Source organism: Lynx canadensis, chromosome B3 (assembly GCF_007474595.2).
Source record: "Lynx canadensis isolate LIC74 chromosome B3, mLynCan4.pri.v2, whole genome shotgun sequence".
NCBI lineage: Eukaryota > Metazoa > Chordata > Mammalia > Carnivora > Felidae > Lynx > Lynx canadensis.
In genome coordinates this window covers 76,628,227-76,649,040 of record NC_044308.2, presented here as the reverse complement: position 1 = coordinate 76,649,040, position 20,814 = coordinate 76,628,227, and the positions used below count along the sequence as shown (strand labels likewise).

The following is a 20,814-nucleotide window of genomic DNA, read 5'->3' as shown; positions in this document are numbered from 1 at the left end:
TCCTTTAAGTTTTTAAATTCCAGTTAGTTTACATACAGTGTAATATTAGTTTCATGCGTACAATATAATGATTCAACATTTCCATAAATCACCTGGTGCTCATCACAGCAAGTGCACACCTTTAATCCGTCCCCCACCACAACTGCCTCCCCTCTGGTAACCATCAGTTTGTTCTCTATACGTAACAGTGTCTCTTGGTTTGCCTCCTTCTGTTGTATTTTTTTCCCCTTTGCTTGTTTGTTTTGTATCTTAAATTCCACGTGTGAGTGAAATCATGTGGTATTGGTCTTTGTCTGACTTATTTCACTTAACATATACTCTCTAGCTCTATCCACGTAGTTGCAAATGGCACTATTTTATTCTTTTTTATAGCTGAGTAATATCCCATTGTATACATATACCACTCCTTCTGTATCCAGTCGTCTATTCAGGGACACTTGAGATGCTTCCATAGTTTGACTATTGTAAATAATGCAGCAATAAACATAGGGATGCATGTATCCCTTTGAACCAGTGTTTTTCATATTTTGGGGGGGCAGGGGTACTATCCAGTAGTGTGATTCCTGAATCATAGGGCAGTTTTATTTTCAATGTTCTGAGAAACCTCCATGCTATTTTCCACAGTGACTGCACCAATTTGCATTCCCAGCAACAATGCAACAGGGTTCCCCTTTCTTCACATCCTTGCCAACACTTGTTGTTTCTTGTGTTGTTGATTTTAGCCATTCTGATAGGCGTGAAGTGATAGTTCATTGTAGCGTTGATTTGCATTTCCCTGAGGATGAGTGATGTTGAGCATCTTTTCATGTGTCTGTTGGCCATCTGGATGTCTTCTTTAGAGAGATGTCTATTCATGTCTTCTGCCCACTTTTAATTGGATTGTTTGTTTTTTGGGTGTTGAGTTGTATCAGTTCTTTATATGTTTTGGATACTAACCCTTTATCGGATATGTCATTTGCAAATATCTTCTCCCATTCAGTAAGATGTCTTTTAGTTTTGGGGACTATTTCCTTTGCCGGGCAGAAGCTTTTTACTTTCTTTTGATGTAGTCCCAAGTTTATTTTTGCTTTTGTTTCTCTTGCCTCAGGAGACATATCTAGAAAAATGTTGCTATGGCTGATTGCAGAGAGATTGCTTTCTGTGCTCTCTTCAAGAATTTTTATGGACTCACATTTAGGTCTTTAACCCATTTGGAGTTTATTTTTGTGTATGGTGGAAGAAAGTGGTCCAGTTTCATTCTTTGGCATGTTGCTGTCTAGTTTTCCCAGCACCATTTGTTGAAGAGACTGTCTTTTTCCCATTAGATATTCTTTCCTGCTTTTTTGAAGATTAACTGACCATACAGTTGTGGGTTCAGATCTTCTTTACTTTTAATGTTTATTCACATATATACAGATATGTATATACATATATACATTTGATTGATATATGTATACACACACATATACAAATATACATTTAATATCTATATCAAGATGCAAGTTTAGAAGTCCTATAATAAATTATTATATATTTTATTATATGCAGCTATTTCCTAATAATAAATAGAAGCTTTAGAAGGGCTGACATTAATTAATCAATGAGTTAGTATTTGGAAAGCCCTTAGAAGAGTTACTGGCATCTAGTAATCAATGAATGTTTGTTATTAGCAGTACTATTATGTATCAGTCACCATGCTAAGCAATTTACTATTACCAATTTACTAATAGCACAAAATGCATTATTTCATTTTATTCTGTCAATATCCCTATGAGATAAGTGCTATTATTATCTGCGTTTTATAGGTGAGGATGTTGCAGCTCAGATAGGCAAACTCACTAGTAAATGAAAGAGCTATATTCAAACCAAGATATTTTCAACTTTAGAGTCCAAACTCTTAACAGCCATACTATAATTCCTCTCCCACATTTTATCATAGGTGGGGACAGTGTCAGTAAACATTCCCTTATTTGGTTTCAAGCCATTTCAACTTTTTTTCAGTTTATTTATTTATTGTGAGAGAGATAGTGCACATGAAAGGGGGAGGAACAGAGAGAGAGGCAGAGAGAATTCCAATCAGGCTCTGACACTTAACCAACTGAGCCACCAAGGCACCCCAAATAGTATCTTTTTTTAATTTTAGAGAGAGACAGAGTGAGCTAGGAAGAGGAGGAAAGGGTAAGAAATACAACCTCAAGCAGGCTCTGTACTCAGTGCAAAGCCGGACATGGGGCTCCATCCCATGACCCTGGGATCATGACCTAAACCAAAACAGACACTCAACCAACTGAGCCACCCAGGCACCCCACACCATTTCAACTTTCATTCATGCTTCCTCCCTCCTATTTCACTTACTCAGTGGTCATTTTTATTCCAAAAGGTCCAAGGTTTCCAGAATATATTAAATAGGGCCAGCATAAACCAAGGAGATCCTGTACCTGTTTCTCCTTTCCTTTCTTTCTCTTTTGTTTTAAATTTAAAAAGAATTCTGTATTTCTGGAAGGGATATCACTATATTTGCAAGTGGAACCAACAAATCTAATTGCCTTCACTTATCAAAATGGTATGACTCTGATTAAAAAGAAAAGACAAGGATCAAACAATGAAAAAGATGGCTATGAAAGAACTGCACCACTGAAGACACAATACAGATAAGTAATGACTTGTACTATTTTTCTAGTTCCCAATCCAATATGCTTTCTACAGTAATAAGATGCTTCATATATCTGAATAACTAATTGTATAGATCAAGTATGTTTTTTGATAAGCCCCATGTTTCTGAAAAATTATTTGCAAAATGTGCAATTATTGTTTGTAAACCAATATGCTGTCTGGAGTTCTGAATTCTGACTACCACTTTTCAGTCTTTGTTCCTCTCTCTTTTTTTCCTGGTTATTTATACTGCCTGCTTTATTTCATATGCACGAATCTTTTTGAATCTCAAATTTAAAGAGCACAAAATTATTCCCTGAAACTTAATGTTGAGAAGACATTAATGAAAAATAGGATGTACATTTAATATAAATTATCACTCCTCACCCTAAATCCTCCCTGGTAAATTCCCATGAGGAAGCTGTCATGCGACATTTAGACATATTTTTGTTTAATCTACTCACCTAACCTTTAGAGAACTTAATTAAGTACTTCTAAAAATAATAGCATATACTTCATAGAAATTGAATTTTCCATTAAAAGTTACCAAAACAAATGGATAAGAGCTTGCATAGTTGTAAAGAAAGACAAAGTGAAGATGTCAGCTAAAGGGAGATAAAAGATGGAAAGAAAATTACTGTGTCATCAAAAAGATAATGAAGCTTAAAAGAAATAAAGAGACATTTTGTAGGACATAAAAAACAGTTTGTCTAGAGCGAATAAAAAAAGAAACTTTGGTGAAGGAAATGTCACTAATTAGATATTGTTAAAGCTGAAATGAACATTTTATATTATGCTTTTATAGACTAACAAATTTTAAAAAAGTTACTTAAACGAGCAGTACCTGGTTTTTCCACAGATCAGGGTACAGATTGTATGACATTATCTCTACAGGAATACAACCTAATCATGTGGTGCTATGACACCATGAGGCAATGTGAAAATGCATTTTGGAAAACACCTTGAACTTGTGTGCTACATACAGAAGGAAGCAAGCATTTTGGAATCCCTGAAAAGGATGAAAAGGCAGCAGCTAGCATATATATCTTTGAAAGTATTTTATAAAGAAACAAACAAACCAAAAAGCAATTCTATCCCAACCATTATAGCCTAAGATTAGTCTCATTATTAGCAGAAGTTAAAAATTATAATTGTCACTTAGAAATAAACCTACAATTTTATGGTCAATTAATCTTCGACAAAGAAAGAATGAATATACTTTGGTAAAAGCCTCTTCAACAAATGGTGCTGGGAAAACTAGACAGCAACATGCCAAAGAATGAAACTGGACCACTTTCTTCCACCATACACAAAAATAAACTCCAAATGGGTTAAAGACCTAAATGTGAGTCCATAAAAATTCTTGAAGAGAGCACAGAAAGCAATCTCTCTGCAATCAGCCATAGCAACATTTTTCTAGATATGTCTCCTGAGGCAAGAGAAACAAAAGCAAAAATAAACTTGGGACTACATCAAAAGAAAGTAAAAAGCTTCTGCCCAGCAAAGGAAATAGTCCCCAAAACTAAAAGACATCTTACTGAATGGGAGAAGATATTTGCAAATGACATATCCGATAAAGGGTTAGTATCCAAAACATATAAAGAACTGATACAACTCAACACCCAAAAAACAAACAATCCAATTAAAAGTGGGCAGAAGACATGAATAGACATCTCTCTAAAGAAGACATCCAGATGGCCAACAGACACATGAAAAGATGCTCAACATCACTCATCCTCAGGGAAATGCAAATCAACGCTACAATGAACTATCACTTCACGCCTATCAGAATGGCTAAAATCAACAACACAAGAAACAACAAGTGTTGGCAAGGATGTGAAGAAAGGGGAACCCTGTTGCATTGTTGCTGGGAATGCAAATTGGTGCAGTCACTGTGGAAAATAGCATGGAGGTTTCTCAGAACATTGAAAATAAAACTACCCTATGATTCAGGAATCACATTACTGGATAGTACCCCTGCCCCCCCAAAATATGAAAAACACTGGTTCAAAGGGATACATGCATCCCTATGTTTATTGCTGCATTATTTACAATAGTCAAACTATGGAAGCATCTCAAGTGTCCCTGAATAGACGACTGGATACAGAAGGAGTGGTATATGTATACAATGGGATATTACTCAGCTATAAAAAAGAATAAAATAGTGCCATTTGCAACGACATGCATAGAACTAAAGATTATTAGGCTAAGTGAAATAAGTCAAAGAAAGACAAATACCATATGATTTCCTTCATATGTGGAATTAAAAAAAAAAACAAACATAACAAATGACCAAAGGAAAAAAGAGACAAACCAAGAAACACACTATAGAGAACAAACTGACGGTTACCAGAAGAAGGTGAGTGGAGGGATAAGGGAAACAGGGGATGGAGATTAAAGAGTGTATTTAACATGATGAAAAATAAAATGATAAAAAAATAATTGTCATAACTATATCACTTTGTATTTTCACAATATAATCTTATATTCTTAAGACAGTGTAATGGTGAGATGTCATTTCTCGTAATAAGACTGACAAAGGTGAAAATATTACCAATACCTAATGCAGGCAAGGATGTGGGGAAACAGAGCTGCTGGTAATGCAAAACATGATATCTTTGTGGAGAAAAAAATGACAGTAGGAGTGAAATGTTAAATATATATATCCTTTGATCCAACAACCATATTCCTAGGAGTTCATTCTAAAAAGAGAATATAATAAGGCGTAAAAATATATTCATAGTAGTGCTGTTTGCAATAGCAAAAACAAAACAAAATTAAAAAACAAAAATGAACCTAAAATGTCTCATTAGTGAAACAGAGTTCATGAAATGGGACGTCAGTATCCTTTAATAATGGAGATGCCTTACTCATTGACATGTCTCTAGGAGATATTTTTAAGAAAAAAAATGTATATATTTATCACACGATGGTATTCACATATGTATTTGCAAGTGTGTGTGAATTTTTTTTCTTTCTTCTTTTATTATACCTTTTTATACTACTTGAATTTTATACCAATGAGCATATATTTACCTTTCTAAACAGATCATGTAGAAATAAAGAGAAATGAGATATTGTATTGTATACGTGGAATCAAGAAGCAGAGACGGAAAGACCTGCTCCAAGTCTCACAGTTAACAACAGAACTAGTATTAAAGCTCAGGTTACTATGCTACCTCAACCTGTATCCAAGGAATGATAGAAAGGTTTGGGTTTGTTCCCCATTAACGTGGATAATATACAAGATTACACTGAACAATAGCACTCTTGCATTTGAAAACAGCTAAGGAAAAAAGAGGCAAAAAGAGGGTAAAATAAGCATAACATAAATCCTAGAGATTGTCATTTATCCAACTTTGCATTTTTTAAGATGATGATTACAGAAGAGATCACTCTTTGTGCCTATTTTGCTAGCAAAACCTTATATTGCTGACAGCCAGCAAAGGAACCTGAAATAATGTAATATATAATTTTTCAATAAAAAGAACATAAAACACAAGAAGTTATTTATTTCTGGAAGAGATCTTAGTTTTGTCATGTCTTAACTTCTCAATTTAAAGATTAAGAAACTGAGGCTGAAGCCTGATTTGTTCAAGCTCCCAATAAAATAGAGTACCTTGTAAAATTAGAATGATAATTGAAATGGCATTCAAAGGAGTATAGAACACGTTACACCTACCAATTGTGCATCTCATTCAAAGACAAACATTTATTAAGCACCTGAAGCTGGAATTTCAGCCTGCTAATGTTTACTGGTGTTACTTTTTCTTTTGTTAGACAGTCCTTTTTTAATCTTTATACCTTCTCTGACTCCATATCAGCATCCCAAAACACAAATGATCTCTCTGCCTGCAGGAAAACCACTCTAAATTCCAAATGCAGATACTTAATTTAAAAAAAAAAGTATATTAATGTCATATTCCCTCCAAGACTTTACCTGTGAGAATTTAGATGATTATAGCAGACAAACAAAATAATATGACAATACACACATTAACAAAGTTGCAATTTATAAGTAAATAAAACAAAATTGAATTAAACAATATTAAAGTACTAGTAATACTACCAGATATTTAGGCATAATTGGGGCAAGAGGGTGCTAAAAGTAAATTTCAATTTTGCTTTGCTGATGGCTCAGCTACCCTAATCTTGCCCAGATGTCACAGGATTTAACTCTGTGATCTAAATGGGCTCAATGAGAGGGACACCTGGGTGGCTCAGTCGGTTAACCTTCTTGGTTTCAGCTCAGTTTCTGGGTTTCAGCTCAGGTCACGACAGTTCGTGAGTTTGAGCCCTGCACCAGCTCTGTACTGACGTGCAGAGCCTGCTTGAGATGCTCTCTCTCCCTCTCTCTTTCCCTCTCTCTCTGCCCTTCCCCACTCATGCTCGCTCTCTCTCTCTCTCAAAATAAATATATAAACTTAAAAAAATAATAATAAATGGGCTCAACAACAGTTGGCTGCCAATACAAGAGTTTTCTCTGACAGGGTTATAACCTCACTTAGACATACAGCCCAGGGGATCAGAAAGTCAAGCCAATGTTTACCTAATTAGTCACAGGATGACCTATAGGGGGAGTTGAGAAATAAAATAAATCATTCATGGCTCATCCAGTAGAGTAGAGGAGACTTAAAAGTACTTCACAGCCTACCCAGATCCATACACCAAGGAACACCTGTGACTTGATCTCCTGATTTCTCTAGAAGGGAGCACTAGGTATTCCTTAAAGTGGCTAAACATCTTGGATCATGTCCTAGCTCAGGCTGCTATAAACAAAATGTCATAGACTGAGTGGCTTAAACAACACATACTTATTTCTCACATTTCTGGAAGCTGTTAAGTCCAAGATCAAGGTGCAAGCAGATGCATTTTCTGGTGAGAGACATGTTACTGGTTTGCAAACAGTTGTCTTTTCACTGTGTCCTCACATGGCAGAGACACAGCTCTTGTCTCTTCCTCTTCTTCTAAAGACACTAATCCCATCATGAGAGCCCTACACTCATGACTTCATCAGGATCTAATAACCTCCCAAAGACACCCCCCTCTAAATATCATCATACTGGGGACTGGGCTTCAACATATAAATTTGGGGGCCAAGGGAAGGGCATAAACATTTAGTTTGTAATAGATCACAAGTGCACTCTAAATTGAATATTGCATACTGATCAGAATGGTCTCCTGGTCTACAAAACACTTTTGGCTTGGGGAGAGTTTGGAAAGGAAAGCAGAAGTGTTAACCCCTCAGGCCTGGGAGAACTAACAAAGCCTGTTAGAACTAACAAGGCTATCAGTGCTCACTTCCAAAGCTAATGTTACCTATGGATGACAGAATCACAGTATAATTCAAGGTACAACAAGAAAGCTTTCCAACTATGTTTTCCCCACACTAATTCATGAGTAATCATTAGGTTAAAAGTAAACATTCCAGGAAAGGATAACGGGTGGTGTGTGGGTGATTATCAAACATTTCAACTTAGGTTAATTATGTTTACTCAGATTTCTTCTTGATAGTTAAACTTCATAGAAAGATTTTTGACGAAAAGGACAGAAGAAAGGAAAGGTAGTTTTGGATCGGCAGCACAGAGGAAGGAAAGCATACAGACAGGGCAATGGGCAGCTGATAACATTAAGAAAGCACGTATGTGAGGAGAGAATTGCAGGTGACCAGAAGGAAACAGAAAAGGAAGAAATAAATATATAAGGAAGAATGTGAACTTTCAGATTCTACTCATAATTAGCCTAGCCCTCTCTTTACATTAAGTGAAGCACAACACTCACTCAACACTTGTGAAGAACCCAGCACCCAGAAACCTTGAGATCCACTATGGTGAAACAAAACCAGGAGTAGAAAAACAAGGGGGAACTGAATTGGAAATCAGAAGACCTCAAGTTAATCTGGTGATTCTGGGAGGTCACATGCCTTCTCTAGGGTCTTGTTTTCAAGATGCACTCTCTCAGGAAGGGTTTCTGAATCTGGGAACTATTTACATTTTTAACCCCATAATTGTCTGTTATGGGGGGCTGTCCTGTGCATTGTAGGATATTTAGAAGCATCCCTGGACTTTCCCCACTAGATACAGTAGTATTCCTCAAGTTAGAACAACCAAAGCTGTTTCCAAATGATGCCAAATGTCCTGTAAAAAACAAAACCTCTCCCAGTTGAAAACCACTGCCCTGATACTCATAATTTTCTCATTCTATAATTGTATGTGTTTAATATGCCAAAGTAATATATAGTAAAGCAGTAAAGAGCATAGCGTCTAGAGTCAGAGTACCTGGGGTGAAATCTCTCTTTACCACTTGCAAACCACTTTTGGCAACTTATTTAACTCATTTGTAAAGTGAGAATGGTAATAGCTACCTCATAGTGTTCATTAGGGGATCAATGTGTATAAAGTACCAAGAACAGCATCCTTCTCATTGCATGCAATTTTATAAGTGCAGCTATTTTAATTATCATAGCCCTAATTCTTCACCTGGAACGCTGGGCTGGTTCTTTGATGATACATAGAGGACTCTTTTGACTTGCTTCCCCAGATAAACGCCACATATCAAATCTGAGCACAAACATGTAATATGCGATGCTATCCTTTGGAGGAAATGATGGATATACTGAAAGCACCATGAGAAGAGGAACAGATTTGTGCATTCAGCTCTGTATCTGTAAGCCCCCAGCATAAGATCTGGTATATAACTGGCACTCAAGAAACAGGCACTAATAGGTAGAGCAACTGATAGAAGAATGATACAGAATACTGATAATTTCAAGTGTATTGCTTGAGATTCCAAAAAGCCAGAAGTGGGTAAAGACTTATTTATATCTGATAGTACCCTTTATGCCAAAAGATAAAGATAAAACATGTCAAAATATCATATCCATGTGCTTGAGAATTTTACAGAATAGCATTACTCATAACAGTAGTTATGAAAACAAGTAACTCTTTAACTGTATTTCTTGCAACACCAAGGAATCAATAAAAAGAATAAAAAATTAGTTTGTCTACATCTGCAGCTTGTGTCCCACTCTCCACTAAAGACACTGGATGCTTAAATTCCAGCGAAGCTGTTCAAATACACCCTCCCAAACCTGCCCTCTTCCTCTCTTGCTCTCTGTCCTTGCCAAACAGCTCTACAAAGGAAAATGGAAAAACTGAGAGAAGAAACTTGTGAAATATAATTCTCCCAGCAATAAGGATTTTTATTGTCAATCTAAAAACAGCTGACATTGCCTGAAAGTAGAACCATAAAAATAAAATACAGCACACATTCTCCATTTGCCTACACTTGAAGGAAATGAGAAGTTCTCACAATTGTTGTGGCAGCTAATGTTACCACATTTGGTAGTTTGCAACAAAGGAAAAAAGGGGTGGGAGGGAGAACTCCTGAGCCTTAGGATACCTCCTTGCTTTTCAAACTGAAACAGCTTAATTTAAGAAGCTATATATTGAAAATATAGCTTCATGATGGAAATGTAGTTCAGCTTCTTCATACTTCTTGACAATCATTACCTGCTAGAGGACCAGAGAAGAAACTCTTGCACTAAGACTGAAGTCATTTCCTTTTCTACCTTCAAAATTAAAACTCTTCAGAGCCAAACTTTTTGACTCCCTCTCCTACCGTTTTTTGCAAATATCCCAACCCTTCACCACTCTTACTACTGGAGAAATCCTTCTCAGGGTCTGTGATTCATTAAGTCTTCTCTTTCCTACCCAAACCTATATCCTCTCCTTCTCAATGGACTCTCTGGATTTTGTCCAGTGTTGTGGCTGTTTATAGCAGTAATCTTGCCACTAGTTATTCCACTAGTAGAGGAATCAAGCCTGTTTTTAAAAGGTAAAATTAACTTAAATGTGTGAAAATACAGTCAGATACACTGAATATAAATCCAAAACTGCTCAAATTTTTCTAATCATAGAAAACTTTTTTCCCGATTGTCCCTCCAGCTTCTCTCTGGCTATTGCTCTATTTATGCATCTCTTCAGAGTTAAAATCTTAAAACAGTAGTATGTGCTCTTTGTCAAGCCTCAACTCCAACATGGTTCTACCCATTCTAACATAGCCTCCGATCTCATTCACTAAAGCCAATTCTTGGGAAGGTCAATAACAAATCCCATATTTCCAAAATATATATTCCTCATGTGACAAATCCAAAACAATTAACTGATGAGTATTATTAGGCTTTCCTCTCCAACCAAAGGTTTATGGTTTTGCCTTCTGTTTCTCCTACCTTCCCTCCAAAGAAGGTTCTTTCTGGTCGATGGGTTTCTTTGTGATCTTACAATGGAGGATCAGGAATAAAGAGGTAGGAGTAAAGGAGAAGAGCTAAAGATAGTGGAGGAAATTTGGGACAACATTTTTTTAAAGGGTGCCACAAGAGCAGTTATACTTACAGAAACAGAAAGTGAGAAAGTTAAGAATTAGATTATAAATTTCCTTCATAACATTATACAAAAAAAGAAAACTATGTTGTTTTGAAATTACTTTCCATACTGTTCATGTTCTTTGTATTATGGTATTTCTCAGAGAATGGACAATTGTTACACTTACCTTACCTGACTTCTTGTCATTTCACATGGCTAATTAAACTTCTTGAAGGTATCTATCTTCTTCACTCCTACCACTTTTCTTTGACCTCATTTTATATCTCTAGAATCCTTATCAATATTATGCATGAACTTCTCTTCTTTCCTATCCAAAGAAGTCCCTGACTGGAGACTGACTTCAATTCTTTCCCCTTTCCACCAAAGCCATCCCTACCTTGCAATGAGAATATACTTGCTATGGGCTAAACTATGTCCTCACAAAAGTCATATGTTAAGGTCCTAACCCTCAGTACCTGGGGATGTAAATCTATTTGGAGATAAGGCCTTTAAAGAAATGATTAAGTTAAAATGATGTCATGGGGGGGGGGGGGGGCAAGGGGGACGGTCATAATCCAATCTTACTGGTGTCATAAGAAATTTAGACACAGAGAAAGACACCAGTAGAAGGACCATGTTAGGACACAGCAAGAAGCAAACACAGAAGAAAGACCATGTTAGGATACAACAACAAGGGGGCCATCTGCAAGCTAAACAGATTGGTCTTAGAATGAAACCAACCCTGCCTACCCCTTGATCTTAAGCTTCTAGACCCCAAACTGTGAGAAAATAAATTTCTGCTATTTAAGCCACTCAGTTTACGGTATTTTGTTATAGCAATCCTAATGATATAATAAACATTTGTTTTGGTATTAGACCAAATAAAGATTAAGTTCCTACTGAAGTCTGATTCTGAATCTGTATTCCGAAACAGAATCACACAATATTAAAGCTGAAAACTTCTTAGAAATCATTCAGTTGAGTAGTTTTTCATTTTGGGGGTGTAGCAGTTTTTTTTGTTTTCTAAGGGTCACTAGTTTCCTTTGTAAAATTTATGCAGCCAGTGTCCCTTCTATGGCATAGTGAACATGAGAACATATATATAACTTTTGCATAAATTTTATTTTATTTCATTAGGAACTGATTTTATTCACATAGGCAGATTTTTTTTAATTATGAATAAATAATTTTCTTTCCTTCTAATTTTCCAGGAAAAAATCAAAAGTCTTTCTAAAGTAAAACACAAATGAATTGCATTATGGAAATAAAAAGAGGACTAATCTAATCTGGCTCAACAGCACATTTCAGTAAGAAACCTGAGTTAAAAGATTTAGTTTACTTTAACAAAGCAGTATCTTGGACATTAAACAAATTTATAACTTTTCTGTAGTTTGTGAGCAGGAGGTAGTGAAAAAACCTAGCTTGCTATATAAGATGGCACTGCCATTTTATACAGAATTAGAATAACCATTACTCTCTGCCAGTCAAGGATAGGATTATGTGAAGAAACAAAACATTCTCCAAGACCCTTTGAAGAAATTCTAGTCACATCATTTCCTCCAGTCAATAAGGTCACCTTTGGCAAGTACTGCATCACTGATCCTGTCTATTTCAGCAAGAAAATAAAATAAATCCATATTTGATGTTAAGGTCATCGAAGTAGGGGTAACTTTCAAAGAAGTTTTTCAGTACTTTGATATATTCAAAGATTTCTGCCAATGGACAAAATGATAAGACTGTCAGTCTCAACTCCAGGCTCTAGAAGCACTTTGCCTGGAATTGGAAAGTTTGTATATTTGCCAACTCCTGTCCACCTCTCACAGAATGAAAACTCTGCCAAAAGAGCTTCTTTCTTTTCATTATCATTCACAGGCAATGGAAGCACCTTAAATCAGAAGATTTGCCTTTCTATTGGTCCAAATTATCAGCCAGTGAGCCAATCCACAAATACATTTCTCTCTGTCAAGCTTTTCTGTGATCAGGGCTTTCTTATTCTCTCAAATAAATACAACTTTTGTTTAAATTTTAGTCAAGTGGCACCTCGGTGGCTCAATCCATTCAGTTAAGCATCTAACTCTTGATGTCTGCTCAGGTCATGATCTCATGGTTCATGTGGTTGAACCCCATGTGGGGCTCTATGCTGACAGTGCAGAGCCTGCTTGGGATTGATTCTCTTTCTCCCTCTCTCTGTCCCTTTCCGCATGTGAGCACCTGGGCAATCACGTGCTCCCTCTCTCTCAAAATAAATAAATAAATGTCAAAAAAAGATAATAAAGTTCAAACACTTAAAATGGTGGCAAACTTCTTGGTACTCAAAAACTTTACATTATGCTTGAATTTGTGACAGGATTTCTTGAAAAGACAATGATGTAAAAATCTGACTTTGATATAAATAAATAAGTAAATAAATAATCAATCTGGCTTTGAAGAACCTGGTGTTATTGTTCATAACAGTAAACAAGATTCTTTTCAAGAGTGCTGGCTGGATCTTTTACACCAGTAAATCTTCATGTGAAAAGCAATGAAATGTCAAAATGATGTGCCTTCTCCAAAGGAGGAAATTTAGATGGTAGCCAAGGTTGTTGATGCTTCATTTGGGATACAATAAGCTAAGTTGTTCTTTTCTGCCCCTAGCCAAAGTCTTTCTCATTGAAGAAAACTCTCACCATTTTGAAAGTATCTATGCCATTGGCATTTCTAAAGTGACTCAAAAATTAGAACACTCTTTTTGATAGTTTTAGTATAGACATAAATCAAGAACACCAAGGTTTGGTAGCACAGAATAATAATAGTAGTGTCATCTAGTTTTATACAGAAAGGAAAATGACACAGTTGTGAATTCCTCCTACTTCATGGTATTAGAAGAAATGTCAGCAAGTTTGATGTGTGTGATGTCCTTTGTTAAGGATACTCTTTCAATTTTCTCCTGTGGTTTCAATCAGAAATGAACTCAACAATTTCCAGAGAAGAAGACCATGCCAAGTGTCTCCAATTTTATGTGGCTTCTTGTTCTTAGCAATGTCATAAGTGAAATCTTATCCAAAGAAAACTATGTAAAGCCACAAACCTCACCTCAGTGTCAAAGAATCATCAGGAAAGAGACAGCATTGTGCTCATTAACAATCTCTTCTCAACAACCAAGCAGTATTGGCCATTTTTCTCTCTCTGGCTCCAATTCCTGCAGTGATCAGTATAACAGTGTTGATTATGTCTATCCAATTCATTTTGCTATTGCCCACACTATATATGATGTCTGCCATTATGTGTCAAGGTGTCTCCTAATCTCAAGAAAATGGTATCTGCACCAGTTGGATTTTTCTCATTGCAGAAGCCTTTGGCATGGCCTGCAAGCCCCAAAAGCAATCCAGAGCAGGCTTGGGCTTTCTGCTCAGGGGAATAAATCCTTACAGCCTTGCTCTAAATTACACATATGCTCTCAATATGCTCTCAACACTGGCCAGAAACTTATTGTACTCATTATTTATTTTACTCTCATAACTCCTATTGAGGTATAATCCTACATAGAAACACAGGAACCCTATGTTCTTCTGGCTGTGATGTCAGAGCATTACATTTTCACTAAACATGACAAATAAGAGTTCTTCTATCTTGTTCTATATTTTTTTATGTTTATTTATCTATTTTGAGAGACAGAGAGAGAGAGAGAGAGAATGAATGAATCCCAAGCAGGCACTGCATTGTAAGGGCAGAGCCGGACACAGGGCTTGATTCCACAACCGCGGGAGCTGATATCAAGAGACAGACACTCAACCGGCTGAGCCACGCAGGTGCCCCTTGCTCTATACGTTAAACTTTGCTTTAGGTTGTGCACTGGTAAATAAAACTTTGAAAACAATGTGTAACAGCAATTTTTTTTTTTAGCTAGCTGAACTGTAAATGAGTAGCTAGTTGAATAGCTAGAAGGTAGAAGCTACACTAATAGCTAGAATCTACTACTATAAAAACCATCTATGCTCTTAGTTACTGGTATCCATTTATGTGCATTAACAAGCACAGAATATTTTTATTTTGTAGCTAGAAAAGGATGGAGAAACTTTCACTGGAATCAGGGCATTAGAACAGTGGAGGACAGAGAGGAGATGACTGGCCTACTCTCTGGGATTCTTTCAGAACTTCTACAGACAGAGAAAATGAGGCAGAATCTGACAATATCTCAGGTTCTGGCTGGGCACAAGTAGTGCTGCTTTGGACCCGGGTGTCAGGGTGGGGCACAGAGTAGGCAAAGAAACCAGTCCCCATAAGTATTAGTCAGGGTTCTCCAGAAATACAGAAACAATAGGGAATATTAAGAAAAAAATATATATATACACATACACTTGTGTTTACATATAAATATATATTAAATTATATATAAAATGAAATAAAATCTTACATGCACACATTTATACACATACATGTGTGTAAATATATTTTTTATTCTATATAATTATATATTGAATTATATATAGAGAATATATAATAATGAAATGTATTATAAGGAATTGATTCACCGGATTATAAAAGGCTGAGAAGTCCCATTCTGCCATCTGGCTGGAGAGCCAGGAAGGCTGGTGGTGTAGTTCAAAGGCCTCAGAGCCAGAGAGCCAATGGTGTAGATTCCAGTCTGAGTCTGAAGACCTAAGAACCAGAAGCACCAAGAACAGGAGAAAATCCATGTCTCAGCTCAAGTAGTTAGGCATTCAAGTAGTAAACTCAACCTTTCTCTGCCTTTTTATTCTATCCAGGCCTTCAATGAATTTCATGATGTCCACTCACATTAGGGAGGGCAATCTGCTTTATTCTAAGTCCACAAATTCAAATGCTAATCTCTTCTAGAAACACCCTCACAGATATACGCAGAAATAATGCTTAAGCAGGTATCTGAGCATCTCCTGGTCCAGTCAGGTTGACACATAAAATTAACCATCACACCATACTTCACAGGGAACTGTGAATTAGGTGTTGAGAATTAAAAGTTTGGAGTCAACTAAAACAGTAACTTTGACCTTTATACCTGTGCCCTGATGCTCTAATGGTGGGAATTGATGGCAGTGAAACCTCTATAAGTAGCTTTGTAGAAAGCAGAAAAGTGAGAACTGAGGTAGAAGAAGCAGAGAATAAGGCCACTGTGTCATGATAAATTCATCTTATAGCTAATTTAGGGCCCATGAGATACTGCTCCTAAAGGAGTCTCAGAAATAAATGGAAGACATTTTGAGGACGCTCTTTGCAGGCAGTCAATACAACGGGGTTGCATCCCATTACACTTTGGGTATAAAAAGAAAGCTCTGTCTTTCCTCATAGTCACAAGCTATTTGGCCTAGAATATTTGGATTATGTATATAGTACAATATGAGCTGCATAAAGAATCAGAGAGTCCTGGGCATAAACATAATTGAGGTGATTTAAAGAACAAGAAGGATAGGATAGCCATATTCTTTACTCAAAAACAATTTAAATTTGAACTTTTTTTCGATGAAGGCAAGAATGTTAACATAAACATATAATGAATCAGTGATAATGAGTAACACAATTCATTGCCCCTGAAGATGAAATAAAGAAAAATAATCAAAAGAGGACTTGAACGCTAGCTACTAGAGTAACTGGGGTGTCATTGTTTCCTTACATATTATAGTTATTCCTTCAAACAAACATAAGCACTGCCTTCACGATAGGCATGACTTGCAAACAGGTATACCAAATAAAATTTATAATTATTTTAAGAACTCATGGTATAAACTTTGGACTTAAACTGAAAACAGTATACATTTTCCAAAGTATTGAAACTAAAATTTTCAGTACTATTTATTGTTTGATCCTGTTTTCTTCTATCTTTTTCTACATAACATCCTCAAAATGTGTTCTGTTTGCCCAGAAATTTTTCAGTTGCTTTGCCCCTTAAACAGTATTAGTGGCAGTCTGCACATTATTTTTTGAACAGTGTACTAGGTTTCAGCACATAAAGAGAGAAGTCAACAAGGGAAGACTTGAGGTTCCTCAATACACAACTTCTATCTGCTAGGTTCCAGTAAAGGCAAATTATTCCTCAATAATTCTAATCAAATTACGCTGTTCTCCTACATCCTACAAAGTCTTTGCCCATACACATACACACCACCACAGCTGTCATCATTGCCTCCACATTGTCAAGTGGCACAAAATTTTCTGTAAAGGAGAAAGTTGCACAAATGCTCAGAAAAGGCACTATAGGGCTCCATGTAACTCACAGGTCACTTCAGGAGAATATTCTGGATAAGCCCCAGTAACCTAAAATGGCCCTTGGAGCAACAGCAAGTAGTTTTCAAGAGCCTGTACTTCCTGCCAGTGACTTGAGTCAACTTTTGGAACACCTCCCAAGGGCTGAGAAACCTCTAAGAAAAACCTTCACGGCATTTGCCAGCTTTGTTTATAGTGCATCGATAAGCGCCTGGGTATCAATCTGCTGTGCACTTGAATACATGTGCATTTCCCATATTGCTAGATATTAAATGTGCCTTCCTTTGGTTACAAGTTTATTGGCCTCCAAGTTACAGCCCTGAATAAATTATTAGATTTAGTAACCTATTATTTAGAACCAATATTTATATGGTATGTCTTTGTCAAGGTTCTCATACCTGTACAACACTGATATATTTCTAAGACCTAAATATTAAAATTCATGCTCATCTATAACAAGTGTACATAGCTACTTTATAATATTATAGCATGGGGCAGGAAGTAAACTTGAGAGTTGGAATAACTTGTCCTTGTGCTGCATCAGATCTAGTATTATCAAAAAAGGTGTGGTTTCATATTGTTTTAATAAGTTTTTTGTTATTGAAATTTGAAAAAAAATTAAATGTATAGAAAAGTTGTAAGAATTACCATATATCCTTCATCTAGCAGCCCCATTCAATTTTCATCAACTGTCCCAATAATACCCTCTATGAAATTTCCAGTACGGGATCACACACTGCACCTGGCCATCATGTCTCTTAAATCTCCTTCAGTTCAGAATGGCTGATGTGGCCCCCTTCCCAATCACTCACTTTCTTCATGAGGGTTCCAACCCCTGTGTCAGGCCCTTCAGTCACCTTCTTCCTCTGGACTAGTATTTCATACCTGGCCACTTCTTTGTTCAAGCCTTGACCACTCCTCCCACAACTACAAACATTTGCATTACACTACCTTCCTTTAAAGGGTGTTGACTCCGGATCTGGCTGGCAGTTAAACTAGTGGCAGGACTTCTTGATCATAAAGAGTTTGTTTATCACTTTGTTAAAAAGGATCTATTTTGGCTTCCTTCTTAGTTCTGGAATGTTGTCCTTGCTGTATTTTCTAATGGTTATTCCTAAAACTTGGCCTTTCGGGAGTACCAGCTAAATGGCTGAGATTTTTACCAAGATCCATCTGCACTCTGCCTGGCCATGAACACAACCATCCCCAGCACTGCATGACCTCTGGTACCACCCTTCAGCTATCAGCCCTGCAGAAGGTGTTCTTGCCTAGGTAGCACAGTCTTGTCCTGCACAGGGGCAGCAATGTCCTCTTAGAGACCCCCAGGTAGACTTCTGGAGCTCCCCTCCATAAAGCTCTTCCTCGCCTAACAAATTCCAGCTACTTGAGCAGTCTCAACTCTGATCTCTACCTGTTCAGCTCAGTGACACTGTGGCTCTGCTCAGGATCCCTGTCTCTGCTCTTTAATAATGAAAGTACCTCAGACAGAAAGACACAGTAAACCTGGAGTGTACCTCATAGGTTTCCCTGTTTTCAAAGATTGGTACTGCCTGTAGTCCAATCCCAGAAAACGGACCATCAGGGATCGTGTCCAGTGTTGTAGCTGTTTATAGCAGTAATCTTGCCACTAGTTATTCCACTAGAAGAGGAATCAAGCCTGTTTTTAAAGGTAAAATTAATTTAATGTGTGAAAATACAGTTGGATACACTGAATACAAATTAAATTGAAGTGTACAAATTTAGAATTTTTAAAGGTCTTAGAAAATAAAATGGATGAGAAAATGCTTTTTAAAATATTAAGTGAGTTTGAATGACTTTACATTATAGCAATACTTTATTTAGCATAGCTATATAGTTATGATTCTTCATAGCACTGATCACCAAGGATGGCAGAATTTACTCTTATGCAAATACTGCTTAGCCTCTTTACTTCACTTGATTTACACAGCACTCTCTTTTTTAAAAAATTTTATTATTATTTTTTTTTTTATGAAATTTATTGACAAATTGGTTTCCATACAACACCCAGTGCTCATCCCAAAAGGTGCCCTCCTCAATACCCATCACCCACCCTCCCCTCCCTCCCACCCCCCATCAACCCTCAGTTTGTTCTCAGTTTTTAACAGTCTCTTATGCTTTGGCTCTCTCCCACTCTAACCTCTTTTTTTTTTTTTTTTTCCTTCCCCTCCCCCATGGGTTCCTGTTAAGTTTCTCAGGATCCACATAAGAGTGAAACCATATGGTATCTGTCTTTCTCTGTATGGCTTATTTCACTTAGCATCACACTCTCCAGTTCCATCCACGTTGCTACAAAGGGCCATATTTCATTTTTTCTCATTGCCACATAGTATTCCAATAGCCAAATTATGGAAAGAGCCTAAATGTCCATCAACTGATGAATGGATAAAGAAATTGTGGTTTATATACACAATATTATTATTTTTTAAAGAGAGAGAGAGAGCATGAAAGCAGGGGAGAGGGGCAGAGGAAGAGAGAGAGAAAAAGAGAGAGAATCCTAAGCAGGCTCCACACTCAGCATGGAGCCCGATGCAGGGCTCGATCTCAAGAACCATGAGATCATGACTGAGCCAAAATCAAGTCACATGGATGCTCAACGGACTGAGCCACCTAGGCTCCCCTATTCTCATAGCACTTTCTAATCTCTTTGTTTACTCCACAAAGGTCTCTTTTAATGTTATTACATCCTATTATCTGAAGACACACTGACTATTTTGAAAAGAATAAGCATTCATAGGTTACAGCATGGGTTGTATTGAAATGCCAGTTTGACCATAAGTCTATCAGGTGAGTTCTCCAATTGAGGTACGTAATATACCAGCCCTAGAAAAATCCACCAATAGAACAACTCTAAAAAATATAGAGACATAAGATCATCAACCAATGCATCCCTAATTATGCCTTGAGTGATTTGAATAAATGATGTTGTGGATGCAATTCCATAGGGACAATGCCAAGTTGACAGTGACAGCATGGATTCATTTAGTGCCACCATTTCCTGGAATGCATTCACACTTCTTTTCTTTTTTTTTTTCTTTCTTTCTTTCTTTTTTTTTTTTTTGAGAGAGAGAGAGAAAGAGAGAGAGAGAGAGAGACTATGAGCTGAGGAGGAGCCTACAGAGAGGGAGACACGATCCCAAGATGGTTCCGTGCTCTTAGGGCAGAGCCTTGATGCAGGGCTGAAATCCAAAAGTGAGATCATGACCTGAGCTGAAATCAAGAGTCAGATGCTTACCCAACTGAGCCACCCAGGATACCTGCATTCATACTTCTAAGTTTGTTATAACTGGACTATTATTAATGTGTATGTTACTGTAAAAAATATCATCATTAAAGTCTGTTAGATTTTTCAAGTGTACCTAACAAAGGTAGTACAACTCATGGAAATGAATCACAATATTAAATTGTTATATAACCTATATTCATGTATGTAGCTGGTTTTATTTTTTTAATTATTTTTTAATGTTTATTTTTGAGAGAGACAGCGCAAACAGGGGAGGCACAGAGAGAGGGAGACAGAGAATCTGAAGCAGGCTCCAGGCTCCAAGCTGTCAGCACAGAGCCCAATGTGGGACTCGATCCCTCC

The 20,814-nt window shown here is 36.9% G+C and overlaps 1 protein-coding gene across 1 annotated transcript in view; it reads right to left on the bottom strand.

Moving 5' to 3' along the window:
* The window catches only part of LOC115517051 (periphilin-1-like), a 75,920-nt gene extending 58,796 nt beyond the window's left edge, over positions 1-17,124 (bottom strand). Inside the window, exons 1-2 of the mRNA XM_032593519.1 lie at positions 17,076-17,124; positions 15,506-15,632 (exon numbers count right to left, since the gene is read on the bottom strand). Of these exons, the coding sequence (XP_032449410.1) occupies positions 15,506-15,632; positions 17,076-17,124 (176 nt within the window). The remainder of the gene's footprint in view (positions 1-15,505; positions 15,633-17,075) is intronic.
* Between the last annotated feature and the right edge of the window lie 3,690 nt (positions 17,125-20,814).